Source organism: Pan troglodytes, chromosome 19 (assembly GCF_028858775.2).
Source record: "Pan troglodytes isolate AG18354 chromosome 19, NHGRI_mPanTro3-v2.0_pri, whole genome shotgun sequence".
In the NCBI taxonomy this organism is placed as follows: Eukaryota; Metazoa; Chordata; class Mammalia; order Primates; family Hominidae; genus Pan; species Pan troglodytes.
The window spans coordinates 82,389,386-82,403,782 of NC_072417.2; the positions used below are offsets into that span (position 1 = coordinate 82,389,386).

The 14,397-nt window shown below is 40.0% G+C and overlaps 1 protein-coding gene across 1 annotated transcript in view; it reads left to right on the forward strand.

The window, feature by feature from the left end:
• The first annotated feature begins 790 nt into the window (after positions 1-790).
• MAP2K6 (mitogen-activated protein kinase kinase 6) overlaps positions 791-14,397 on the forward strand; it is a 140,482-nt gene continuing 126,875 nt past the window's right edge. Inside the window, exon 1 of the mRNA XM_523699.9 lies at positions 791-1,125. Coding sequence (XP_523699.2) covers positions 1,110-1,125 — 16 coding nt within the window. The 5' untranslated portion in view covers positions 791-1,109. The remainder of the gene's footprint in view (positions 1,126-14,397) is intronic.

A 14,397-nucleotide genomic window follows, 5' to 3' on the forward strand; every position in this document is an offset into this window, starting at 1 on the left:
ATCTTCTCCACAGAGCAAAGGTAACCTTACCTCTAGCCAACCAAATCATCCATACATTTTTCATACTAGAAAAAATGTTTTTAAAAATGGAGGTGTGGCCGGGCGCGGTGGCTCACGCCTGTAATCCCAGCACTTTGGGAGGGCGAGGTGGGCGGATCATAAGGTCACGAGTTCGAGACCAGCCTAGCCAAATGTTGACAACCCGTCTCTACTAAAAATTAGCCGGGCGTGGTGGCGCATACCTGTAATCCCAGCTACTTGGGAGGCTAAGGCAGGAGAATTGCTTGAACCCGGAAGGCGGAGGTTCGCAGTGAGCAGAGATCGCGCCACTGCACTCCAGCCTGGGCGACAGAGCGAGACTCACTCTCGGAAAAACAAACAAACAAAAAAAAAAACAGAAAAAACAAAAAAAAACCCCAAACAAACAAAAAACGGAGGTGTGAGGGTAAAACGTCTACAGGCAAGAACAGCACAACAGGTGCTGAGCTGCAAAATCAACACACTAAACTCCCAAACAGACCTTCTAGACAAGCTAAAAGCTCTTTAGCTAACCTAATATTCTTTAGCTGTTGTTTCAGAGGCTTTTCGAGAACAAAACTGCCGCCCCGTCTTGGCCTTGCCGCTTTTCACCCATCACTCTACTGAGTGTGTGTCTGACTTGTTTATCTGGACGCAATCTTTGTCGCACCCAGTTATCTCGCTCAGCGACCGGGGCCACCACGTTTCCTTAAATCAGAGCCCGGTGGACTCCGCCGGAGAACTACATTACCCAGCGGCCTTCGCGCCCTTCGCAGGAAGGACGTCTGCGCACTAAGATACTCAGTTCCAAGTTTGGAGCTTTTAGCTGCCAGCCCTGGCCCATCATGTAGCTGCAGCACAGCCTTCCCTAACGTTGCAACTGGGGGAAAAATCACTTTCCAGTCTGTTTTGCAAGGTGTGCATTTCCATCTTGATTCCCTGAAAGTCCATCTGCTGCATCGGTCAAGAGAAACTCCACTTGCATGAAGATTGCACGCCTGCAGCTTGCATCTTTGTTGCAAAACTAGCTACAGAAGAGAAGCAAGGCAAAGTCTTTTGTGCTCCCCTCCCCCATCAAAGGAAAGGGGAAAATGTCTCAGTCGAAAGGTAAGAGGCTGTTTGCATTAGTTGCAAAAATGCAAAGGGTTGTGCATGCATTTATGAATGCATGGATGCAATTTTCGCCTGGCGAGTGCATTTTTAAGTTTGAGGTTTTCCACAGCTCAGTTGCATTTCCTGTTTAGTATGTGTCTTTTTTTGCAGACACAGAGAGTTCCTGTAAGGCAGGGCTTGCAGTTCAGCTGTGCATTGACGTTATTTGCATTCTTCTGCTAGGATTACTGAGCTCTTTTTGCCTTTTGCACAGTCAGGAGAGACAGAGCAGGTTGGTAGCGTCTAAATGTGCAAGGCTTTATATAATTGTAAAATTCTTTACTATGCACAGATATTGTAAGTAATTTCGTATGCAACAGGAATAGAAACTTTTAAAAACTCTATAGGTGAAGATGAAAGGTAAAACTTGAGTTAAACTACTAGGAAATTAATGTAATCTTATATTCTTTGGGGGAAATAGACCGTTGCGGTGCCAGTATTTAGCTAAATTTCCATTGATATCGCCTTGAACATTAGGTAACTTTTGATTTTTAAAGGAAGTAAAGGTGAAGGGTGAATAACAGCATATCACAAAAAAGCAGACGAGTCTTGCTCTTCTGAGATTTTGCACTTTACACCAATTGCTTATTGGCTCGCAAAATTTAGAAGCAGCAGTGAAGACCTAATGTTTTATGTCTGCCCATTTGGGGGATGCTTTGCATCTTGGGGGAAAATATTGGGGGTAAAACTGTACTTTTAAGCATTACAGTAGTGTGAAGGGACTGCACTGTTTCATTGACAAGCATAATGAAATATTTTAAGTGTGTAACTGCGTGTATTTAGTCAGCTGTAATAGGTTGGAAGTTCACGTTATGGTTGTTTTCTTTATGTTCTTTTATTTTCTTTTCTTAATTTTTGTTTTTAAACACAGTTGTATTTTGCAGGCTTAATGCCACCCTGGCAAGGGGATTTAAAAAATTCCTGATATGACATCAAAGAGCAGACTAGGTGCTGTCAGGTGCCCCTGGGACCCCAAGTCACTTGTTTCAGAACAATTGTTTCTTTACCATAGAGAAAGCATATGCCATATGAGAAGTATGGGATGATGAAGAGAGGTGTTAGATACTATTGAATTAGGCTACCCAGGGCACTCTTTGAGTAAGACATGGTGAAATTAAAGGGTCTAACAAGCTTTTTGCTATTTTTTTGGGAGGGAGTGTGGGGAGTTGTTGCACCGCTTTTTAATTCTACCTGATGGGAGTCATATATCTCAGCAGCCCAAGAAGGAAGTAGTAATCTCAAGCATTCAAAGTAGCACTCTGCTTTTCTTTGAGTATTAGGGGAGAATGGAAATCTGAAAAGTTAAGAGTGCTGAAGAACCTAGGAATTGACATATCAGGTGGAGATGTTCCTCAAGTGGGGAAAACCTAAAAATCTCCTTATTGAGTAGAGAAATAATAGTTCAGAAGAGGCAGTCCATGCTTTGATGTATTAAAGAGATGGCATTTAGTTACTTTGTATTTGGTAAACATTCGTTCATTCATTCAATTCAGTTTAATATATGTGTAATATATTGTGATATGCATGTATATACATATGTATGTGTGTATATATATGCATGTATATGTATGTGTTGTGTGTGTATGTGTGCACATGATTTAAGGACACACAAAAATATTTAAAATGAAGTTTTTCCTTCGGGTTGGTGAAAACAAGAATGTAAGGAAATCATTATAATACAAGATAATAGGACAGGTATTGAAGAGAAATGGTGCTATTGGAGTTTAAAAATGGAAGTGATTTATCTATTTGGGGGATAGTCAGGAAGGTTTATGAAGAAGGTGGTGTTTACTGTGATCTTATCTTTGGACTTTAGGGTCTAAACTAAATCAGGCTCCTTTTTGCATATTTTTGGGCTCACTATGAACGTAGCTCCCTCTTAGTAGAGCCAGTTTTTGAGTTGAGAAGCCAAAGGAGATATTAGCACTGCACTCTTCCCTATGGATGTGTTTACAATGGATCAGGTACTGGTGGTCCTTCAAATCAATCCCCATTTACCCAGATGAGTTTTCTTAATTGGATTCTGCTTGGAAAGTACATCTGGAATGAACATGGGGTTCTTGTCCGAAAGGAAAATTATTGGTAGAAAGAAGTGGGTGATCATTTTAGAAATGGCAAAAGAGCCAGCCGCCTTGGCCTGGACTTTAAATGTGGAATTGGCCTTATTCAGCTACGCTATTCTCAAATGGCCAAAATACTTTTTGCAGTACCAAACTTCTTTTTTAATATTCTAACCAAGGAAATGGGAGGAAAAGTGAAAAGTGGATACAATCTCATAGTATTGAAGAATTTAACAACATGTTCAATTCAAGGACCTTTACGAACTTTCTAGATCACTATAATTCGGTTTAACAGACCTCTAATTTAAGGCACAGCAGAGGCAAAGGAATTACAGACTCTCTGGAAGCTGGAAGGACTGGGTTACTGCTCTACAGCCTTACCAACAGTGAGATTCCGAGAAAGAATTTCTTAAAAAGAAATTTTGTTTTCCACAGTTGTAACTTTAGGTGGTATGCTTTTCAGCTTGTTTATATTAGCTGTCTGGGGTTGAGTTGACATTTTTCAAATATTAAAGCAGTAGAATGCCTTTTGAGGAAATCTGAAATGTAAGTTAACAGGAAGGGCACCCAGAAAGTGCAGGAATTCCTGCACACTACAGGAAGACAAGCTACAGGAAAAATGTGTCATCTACACTACCCGGGAGAGAAAAACTATTGTTATCAGCCATAATGATCTCCGGAGGGAGGGAGAGAAAGAGGGAGGTAGGGAGATCTGGCATCCCCTAGTTCACCTGAAAATACACAAAAAGTTTGACCCTGTTAAAATACACTTTTCTCACTTCTCCTCCTATTCACCTTTAAAAAATATTAGTTTATTTTAGTTCTAGAGAGCAATAAGTAAATCATGTAAGAAATGCCTATGAGGCACAATTCAGAAGCATATAGCAGAGTGGTAGGAAAGGTCTTAACTCTACTGGGGTTCTTTGCTTCTGTAATTCATTCCACCCTGGGAAATGAAATGTGTAAATTTCTTGTTCTCTATAAATTCCTTTGTTAGGTTGTACCAGACGGACTTGTCATGCTTAGCCTGTAATCTGAGCCAGTATGTTTTATAACCCCGTACATCTCAGGACACAAAATCAGAATAGGTAGCTTGGGTTTCCTGAGCTTGCTTTGTATTAGCATTGCATTCAGTTCTTTAGAGCATGCGGCCTGTTAACTGTAGGGGGCTTCAGGGGTCTCTGGGTGGTAAATTTAATGTTGGAGAAAAGAGCTGAGATTCTCTTGTCTTTGTTTTTCAGATTAGTGTTGCTTTAATGACTCCCCAGTATTTTAAAATCTGAAAGATCTACAAGGAATATTTTTAAAACTTAAAAGAAATTTCATAAATAACCCTTGTTCATTATAGAAACATTTCATAGAGAAGGAAAAATAAGAATGACTAGTTACTGCAGTCTACACTTTGGCATTTATTCTCTTGGACTTTTTTTTCTATCTGTGTATGAAGCATCCAAAATGTGTGTAAAACTAAGTCTATTTCGTTCCCTCTTGTTTCACTTACCAATATATGGCAAAATATTCCCAAGTTTATATATTTCTACATTCATAGTATCCTCTTCCATTGTATTTATTTAAATAGACTCTTAATGTTTATTAACTTTCACTATTGTGAATATTTCCGTGATGATCATACCAGTTCCTACATTATCATGCATACTATGCCCTTAGATTAAATTCCAGGGAGCAAAACCACAGGCTTTGAATGTCCAGTTCTTCTTCACTCTCCGTTCTCTTTTCTTCCTTCTGAAAATAGCTTTTTATTATTGCAAAAAAAAAAAAGACATATGCTAATCAAAAAATTCAAACCAAAGATAAATTCACAATAAGAATATAAAACGCACTCAAAGTCATACCACCCAGAGCTAATTACTGTTAGTTTTTTGGGTACTATCTCCATATTTGTATGTACATGTTATTTTACACACTATATATTGTATTTTGTAACTTGCTTTTTTATACTCTACCATATATCTTGGATATCTTTCTGTAGTAGTACACATAAGGTTACCTATTTTTTAACAACCGTGTATTTTAATTTGTAAGAATGTAGCCATTTACTTAATGTCATATTGAGTTTTCAAACAGTTTCCATTTTTTTGCACAGCTATACACAGTACTGTAAGGAATACCTGGAACATACATCTTTATACATTTGCCCAATTATTTCTTTAGGATGATTCCTAGAGGTGGAAGTCCTGGGTCAAAGGGCATGTATAGATATATTGCTAAATTGCCCTCCATAGAGGTAACACTAATTCTCATTTCTACCAATAATATTTAGACGTGCCCATTCTGTCCTTTCAAGCATAATGGTAAATATTGCCAAGTAAACTGCTCTTCAGGAAGATGGTTCCTTTCTTCATCCTGGGTATAACAATTTGAAAAAATCTTTGGCAGTTTGATGAAAGCTATTAATATTCTACTCTAATATTATTAGTGATAAGGCAGTTGCATTTTTCACTTTTTTTGACATTTGTGTTTCATGTGCCCAAATTTCTTTTTTTCTCATGAAATATATCCTTAAAATTTTAATTTGGGTGGCCAGGCATGGTGGCTCACGCCTGTAACCCCACTTTGGGAGGCTGAGGCAAGTGGATCACCTGAGGTCAGGAGTTCAAGACCAGCCTGGCCAACATAGTGAAACCCTGCCTCCACTAAAAATACAAAAATTAGTCAGGCGTGGTGGTGCACACCTGTAATCCCAGCTTCTTGGGAGAATCGCTTGAACCTGGGAGGTGGAGGTTGCAGTGAGCAGAGATTGTGCCACTGCACTGTAGCCTGGGTGACAGAGCCAGACTTCATCTCAAAAAAAAAAAATTAATTAATTTGGGGATCAAATTATTTTCAAAGTTAGCCAGAAAATAGCAATATTGTAGAGGTTAGGTAATCCTGGATTGATAGTTGGGTTCTGTGTATCTAAACAATTTAATTCCTTGATGAGTTCTAATTTTAATTTTAACCTAATGTCTTAAGCTGCTATCACATATTTTATAAACTCATTTTATTTATATAGTCTATAGCTATCCAGACCTATATGAAAATAATAAGAAAAATGTAGTGATCTGATTAAATTCCAGTCTGAGAAATAGCTTACTTTTGGGCATTCCTGCATTTTCAGTTATCTTTTCAGGCAAAATTAGTTTTTCTTTAGGTTTATAAATAATTCTTACATAACACCTGGTTGTGTTATATGCATTGTTGCAGAGAAATTTAATCTAATTTTTTTTAGCTTCCTGTGCAATGCCTAATCACAAAAGGTGGTTGACTTAAATTTCCTACATTTGTTAAAATAATTAAGTCTAGAATCTTTAAGATTCTTGTTAAGAATCAATTTTAATGACCTCACAAGTCATATAAGTCAATCAGATTTAACATATCCTTAACATAGCCTTAATAAATGTGCCTATTTATGCATCCTGATATTAAGTGATAGAATTTAGAGCTGTGAAAGTTTTATAGTCCAATCACTTCATTTTACAAATAAGCTAACTGAGGCCTTGGAAGTGAGTGACTTTCCTGAAGACAGTAGAGTGGAGTCACAGGGAGAAGTTAGATCTACAGATTCTCTGTCCGTAAGTTCTTTTCACCAAACCACACGTGAACACTAATAATCCACATTTATAAAATTTTTTTTTTCTTCAGAATCTTTAGTATATTTCACATTTTTAGCTTTGCTTGTTTTTGTTGGGAGCAGTCTGGCAAGGGGGAGCTGATGGTATAATGAGCAGGGGTTATTCTTCTGTGTCCAAGAAATGGTGACATGTGAATCATGGTGGTGGGGTTTCTTACCAGTTCTCTGCCAAAGGATATTTTGCAAATGCTCTCATTTTGATTCCCAGTGCCTACATAGTACAGCTGCAAGTTTTAACCACTGTAATGGTTGTTTGCCTTTTATGGGCTGTCTTGTTTGAAAGCCCTTGCTGGGTAACTAAACTTTTTCTTATATATCTTTACATCTCTGACTCTTATAGCATTGTCCTTATAAATAATAGGTGCTCAAAAAATGTCTGACAATGAAAGTATTTTTCATCAGTAGGGATAAGCTCTCATTTGCTCCTAAGTTTTATGAAAGATTTGGGGTAATTAAATTACAATGCAGTTTTCTTCTTGTGCTTCTTCTTTGTTTGCACTGATATTCCCATTATGTATTTGCTTAATTATTTGGAAGTTGCAAGAACAGCATGAAAAGCAACTTATAATGGCTGGCGAAGTGTCATTTCTCCTACCTAAGCCTTCTGAACAGATTTAAAGGTTGCACGATTCTCTGCTAACTTTCTTTTTAAAAAATATGAGAAGATGAATTGTCCAAAGAATCCCATCCAATAGAATTGAAGTGATTTCTGCATCCTGTGCTGGTTTTAGGAGCTGGTTTTTAAGTCTATGAGGCCTCTGAAGGATTGTCAGAGACAATCCTTTTTTTTTGTTTGTTTGTTTGTTTGTTTTTTTTTTTGAGACAGAGTCTCGCTGTGTCACTCAGGCTGGAGTGCAGTGGTGCGATCTCAGTTCACTGCAACCTCCGCCTCCTGGGTTCACGCCATTCTCCTGCCTCAGCCTCCCGAGTAGCTGGGATTACAGGTGCCTGCCGCCACCATGCCCGGCTAATTTTTTTTGTATTTTTAGTAGAGACGGGATTTCACCGTGTTAGCCAGGATGGTCTCGATCTCCTGACCTCGTGATCCACCCGCCTCGGCCTCCCAAAGTGCTGGGATTACAGGTGTGAGCCACCACGCCCGGCCCAGAGACAGTGTTTTTAACAGCTGGCTGCCCTCTAACAAAACAGGGAACTCCGCAAGGATCACCTCCCAGTGAAATGATTCTTCACTTCCTCCTTGACCACCTCCACTGCCTCTGCCCAGCCCCTTCCTCCCTGGCTTGTTCCCCACTCTGTCTCCTTTGATGGTCTTCCTGAGTTGGCCCATGCGGTTCAGTATGTAGTCCATAATCTCCCTCTTTCTGAGTTGAGGAGGATATTCAGGTTATAATCCCCATACAATGAAGTCTATCAGAAATCATCGTAATTTTTTTTTTTTTTTTGAGATGGAGTCTTGCTCTGTCACCCAGACCGGAATGCAGTGGTGCAACCTCAGCTCACTGAAACCTCTGATTCCCAGTTTCAAGCAATTCTCCTGCCTCAGCCTCCCGAGTAGCTGGGATGACAGGTGCCCGCCACCATACCAGGCTAATTTTTGTATTTTTAGTAGAGACAGGGATTCATCACGTTGGCCAGGCTGGTCTCAAACTCCTGACCTCAGGTGATCCACCCACCTCAGCCTCCCGAAGCACTGGGATGACAGGTCCCCGCCACCATACCAGGCTAATTTTTGTATTTTTAGTAGAGACAGGGATTCATCATGTTGGCCAGGCTGGTCTCAAACTCCTGACCTCAGGTGATCCACCCACCTCAGCCTCCCGAAGCACTGGGATTACAGGTATGAGCCACCACGCCTGGCCAAATCATCGTAATTTAGTCAACTCCACTCTGAGTTGAAGCATTAAATAAGCATTTGCAGCATCCCTGTCATCTGTTTTACTTTCTGGTCTGTACATCCCTCCTTAAGTCAGATTCTTGAGATCAGTCTTCTTTGGACAGACCATTAGCCCCAGGTGGAGCTGCTGATCACAACCCCTCCCTGTACCACTGCCAAGGCTGTTGTCATCATCACTTACCCTAAGCCAGTTACTTTTCATATAGTATGCTTTAGGATGTCCCATAAACACTATGGACAAAGGTGGTGTTATTATCCTTAATTTACGAGTGAGGAAATCAATTGTTGTTAACCAATGTGCCCATGGCTGGATAGCCAGTCGGTGGCAGAGGCAGGATGGATGTCTGACTGGAGGGCCTGTGCAGCAAACTGCAGCTCCTGGGCCAAATCTGGCTTCAGCTGTTTTGTTTGTTTGTTTGTTGTTTGTTTGAGATGGAGTTGCGCTCTTGTTGCCCAACTGGGAGTGCAATGGCGCGATCTTGGCTCACTGCAATCGCCACCTCCTGAGTTCAAGCGATCCTCCTGCCTCAGCCTCCCGAGTAGCTGGGATTACAGGTGTGCACCACCACGCCCAGCTAATTTTTTGTATTTTTAGTAGAGACGGGGTTTCACCGTGTTGGCCAGGATGATCTCGATCTCTTGACCTTGTGATCCGTCGTCCTCGGCCTCCCAAAGTGCTGGGATTACAGGCGTGAGCCATCGTGCCTGGCCAAGCCTCAGCTGTTTTTAAGTATAGCCTGTGAGCGAAGATGGTTTTCCCATTTTTAAATGATTGAAAAAAAAATCAAAATCAATGTTTCATGACACATGAAAATGATACGAAATTCAAATTCAGCATCGACAAACAAAGTTTTATTGGAACACAGCTATGGTCATTCATTTATATGTTTTCCATGGCTGCTCTTTGCTCGACAGCTGTCGAGTTGAGTAGTTGCACCAGAGCCCCTATGTCCCACAAAGCCAAAAATATTTGCTATCTGGTCCCTTGCAGAAAATGTTTGTTGACCCTTTCCTTTATGACTTTATTCCATCGAATACTGGGGTCTCTTCATGACAGAGCTCCCAGAAACATTCCTCTCTGGCTTTAACTGGAAGTTGTTAACCTGGATAACTACTGGTCTGCTGCTCAGCCAGAGACCTCTTGGGCCCAGCCCACAGGAAATGTCTGAGTGGTGTCTCTCCTAGTTATAAGAATTGTAGGTCATGGCTCATTTCCTCTGAACTAAGTTACCCGTCTCCTTTTGCCCGTCCTGGGGTCTTTTCCCCTTAGTTGTGTTCTTCCTGTTTGCTTTATATTTCTTTTCTTTTTTTCTTCCCTTCGATGAGAAGCTGCTTATTAATTCTTCCCTGAGACTCTTCATCCTCCCCTTATTGAGCCCACATTTCCTTAGAAAGTATTAGGTTGGTGCAAAAGTAATATTGTTTTTTGTCATCACTTTTCATGGCAAAAACCACAATTACTTTTGCACCGACGTAAGAAATCAAAAATAACTCTCCTGCTACCACCATTGCCTGGCTTGTTGGTTATTATCATGACCCAGCTCAGAGGTTCCATCATTTCTTTTGTGTCAACGTGAAAGCCTCCCTGCACGGGATCAGAGAGGTTTCCAGTTGTCATCTCCTGCAAAGTTTAGAGCTGTTTTCTTACATTAACCCCCTAACCCCGGGTGGGCAATTTTCTTTTGAGGACGAATATTCTTTGTGCTCACAGAGTCGCTTACATCGTGGATATTGGGTATATTTAGGAGAGAAGGTTTTGATAGAGGGTCTGAAAATGAAGGGAGGTGAAAACTACATGTAGACAGAGGAGCTTTGGTAGAATGAGCCCAGATTTGTTCACCACATCCAGAATGATGTAAATTTAAGTCACGTACAAAGAAGTGCTAATTTCTACCATCCCAGATGGTATCACTGCTGTGATTCTTTCTGTGCTCCAGATACTGTGCTTAGTGATGAATGTGAATTCTATCATTTACTCTCACTATGGATCAGTGAGGTGATATCCCATTTTGTAGATCAGCAAACTGAGGCCGGAGAGGTTAAGAACTTGCCTCAGTTACCAAACCGATAGTGGCAGAGCAGAGGTTTTAGCCAAGGTCTGTCTGACCTCAGAATCTGAGCTCCTGGCGACTCCACTTGAGACGTCACTCCAAAATAAAGGTATGAAATCCATTACACCAAAGACATGGTCGAAGAATGAAAAACGAGTGTATTCTGTAGGAATTTGGATAGATTTGGGCATACCAGGGCCAAGTATGGTAATTAAGAAGGGCTGACCTGTGTCTAGCTATTTATAGGTTCTTTTTGACATGTCCCTTTATATGTCTTTTGATCACAGAGTACAGAGTCTGACTCATTTTGACTCTTAAGGTTGAGTTCCAAATAGAAACTGCCCATTGGTTGAAGGAGGCTGATTACAATTGGCCCACTGATAGTTACTGGTCTAGATATACAGGAATGTTATGTTAAAATGTAGGTAACAAATATCGCTTCCATTTGCTGTTCTGTAGGTTGTATCACACAGAAACTAAGCCGACTCAAACCTTGTGTGTTTCCTTACACATCTAAGTTAAATTGTATTAAAACAGTAACAGGAACGTGGCCAGTGTGGCAGCATACCTAAGTGTGGGGATTTTGCAGCCCCTTTTTGGCTTAGTGACTTTTTTCTTCCTGGTTGTTTCTATGTAAATGTAACAATTTCCTTGAAATGATGAATGAACCCACATCTCCAGTGTTTTCCTCTTGTACTGGACAGAGTGGAGGAAACTGGAATTGCCTGTTTTTGTGGCAGAGGAGGTAGATGGGGATGGAAATGAATTTCCTTTTAAAGCAATGAATTCTTTTTCTGTTTGTTTTTTTCTGAGACGGTGTATAGCTCTGTCACCCAGGCTGGAGTACAGTGGTGCTATCTCAGCTCACTGCAACCTCCGCCTCCCGGGTTCAAGTGATTCTCCTGCCTCAGCCTCCCAAGTAGCTGGGATTACAGGCGCCCACCACCACACCCAGCTACTTTTTGTATTTTTAGTAGAGATGGGGCTTCACTGTGTTGGCCAGGCTGGTGTTGAACTCCTGACCTCATGATTCGCCCGCCTCGGCCTCCCAAAGTTCTGGGCTTACAAGCATGAGCCACCGCACCCGGCCTAAACCAATGAATTCTTTCTCGGCTTTCTCTCCAGCCAAAGCAGAACAGCTATACCTATGCCTCAGTTGTTTTTCATGATCCCATGCCGAAGCTGCGGAAATAGATGGTCTGGTTGTTGAGTGACAAGTTATTTATTCCCTTCCTTTATTCTCCCTCCTCCAATTTCAAATGGGATGAGAGGAGATAGCTGTAAGTGTAGGGCTAGAATCTGAAGAATCAGTGGGAACAGAATAGTTCAGAGTATGGAAATTAGTTTGAAGTAAATGTAGAGATAACCTTTTTGTGATATTTGTAAACCTTGCGAGGCAGTCTTCACAGTTTATTTACCCCTTCCTGTACCCGAAACACCTTTGCCATTTGAAAAAAAAAATCACAAACTCTGGATATACCTAAAAAGAGGACTTGGATAAGGAGTTTGTTTAGATCAATTCAACAAAGGTTTTTGTTTGTTTGTTTGCTTTTTTCATTCAGGGTCTTCTATGTGGCCCAGTCTGGCCTCAACTCTTGGGCTCAAACATCCTCCTGTGTAGCTGGGATTACAGGCAGTGCCACTGTTCCCGGCTCAACGAATACATTTTTGATCTATTGTTATGTTTAGGACATCATGCTGGGTGGAAATAGACAGAAATGCATTTGACTTTACTCTTCCACTGATTAGCCATGTGGCCTTGGAAAATCTACTTAACCTCTAGCTTCGGTTTCCTCACCTTCTAAATAAAAAGACTGACACTCATTCACGAGGTCTTTATGAAGATTAAGCAAGGTCATATATGTAACATGCTTTGGCCAGTGCTTGGCATTCATTTATTCAACAAATATTTATTAAGTGCAATTTATATTTGAGGTACTTTGCTATAGTACTCTCTCTATAAACATACATTTGCTTCACTCTTCCTTTCCTTCCAGCCCTTAAGGAGGTTATTGTCTAGGAGGAGGTAAGAAAAGCATAAAAATGTGTAGAATCTAAACTGGAATCCTAGATTAGCTTAAAAGAGGTACTATTGAGTGGGAAAGTCCTATGAATAAGAGAGAGATCAGGAAAGTGTTGACAGGTGTGGAGGTATCAATGTGATTTTTAGAATCAATGAGGAAATTAGATCCAACATAGGTACGGGAAGGACTCTTGACTTCTAGTATCCAGTGGCACAATAGGACAATAAAATAGAGCAATTCTTTAGAAGGATTAAAAAAAAAAAAGAAAAGAAAATGCCCCAGCAAAGTATCTGAAGCTTAAGAGACCTTACTTGTGTTTTCTAAGAACTTCCTTTTTCTTACCAAGATTAATACTGTAGCTATTGCTTGTGATTGCAATAGGTGAATAAATGGAATATATCATATCTCATACTTTTAGGTGTTTTTTGGATTGTGGAAACTCCAGGAAATCTAGAGGTTAATAGTTAAACAAGTATATCATATCAACCAGGTTTATAGACACACTGTAATTACATAAGCAAGCTGTTGGTTCAATAATCAACGTGTAGCTGGGTCAGGGAATATTTTCCAGAGCTTGGCCACGGCTGTAATTTTCATTTTTTATAACCTGCTAACATGCCAACCTGCCTTTTCCATTTCTTTTTGTTTTTCTCGAATCATCTGAAATCAGTGTAAGAGAAGGAAACCTGTTCAATGTACTTTTGAATTCTCATTTTATTTACCTCAAGTAAAATAGTGTTCTGGAAAGTTCTTCGTATTACCAAATTGACTTTCTCAAGCATGGTATTAGATATTAGCAAGGGAGTTCATAATTTATTTTCTATTTTTAATTTCAGAAAAATACAGTTCTAAGAGATAAAAAGATAAACATATAAAAATAAAAAGGAAGATAAAAATACAGGATAAAAGATAAAATATTTAATACAATTAATAGATTAAATACATTTTTTCTTTTATTATTTTGGTTTCAAAAACAGAGTGACATATAGCTCTGGGGCTCACAGTGGGCTGTTTCTCTGTGAACCTAGCATTTAATCACCTTCTTTCCCTCAATAACTCCATTTAAACAGAGTCAGTACAGTGTGAAGGAGGTGAATTGAGTCACCCCTACTCAGATTCATGTAAGCCACAGGGCAGTTTTGGCCTCACTTTGCTGTGTGGTTAAAGGTAACATATGACCCAGCCAGGTAGAAGACCTGTCAGCCATATCATCTCATTCAAGTGGCCTGCAAAGTCTTCTTGCTTGGGACTTTGTTCCTGAATGAGCCTCTATTTTTGTAAGGAAAGTAGAGGAAAACAATGCAGATTTAATTCTGAAATTGGTTTAAGAATGGGATTGAGAAATTTTGATATATTCAGTCTGGAATAATTGTTTTCCATCCCGAGTTTCATTCTTTCTTTTTGATATAACCCTATCTAAGGACAGGATAGCTAGTCAGTGTTGAGCAAGACATGGCAGGTAGAGGACTAGCTGTCTCTGGATTGCATTTAACAAGGATTATAGAACAACCAAATAAATTACCTGTACCTCACTCTGTGCTAGATTGATACAAAAATGAACAGAATCCTCTTACTACCCTCAAGAAGCTCATATTCTAGTGGGATG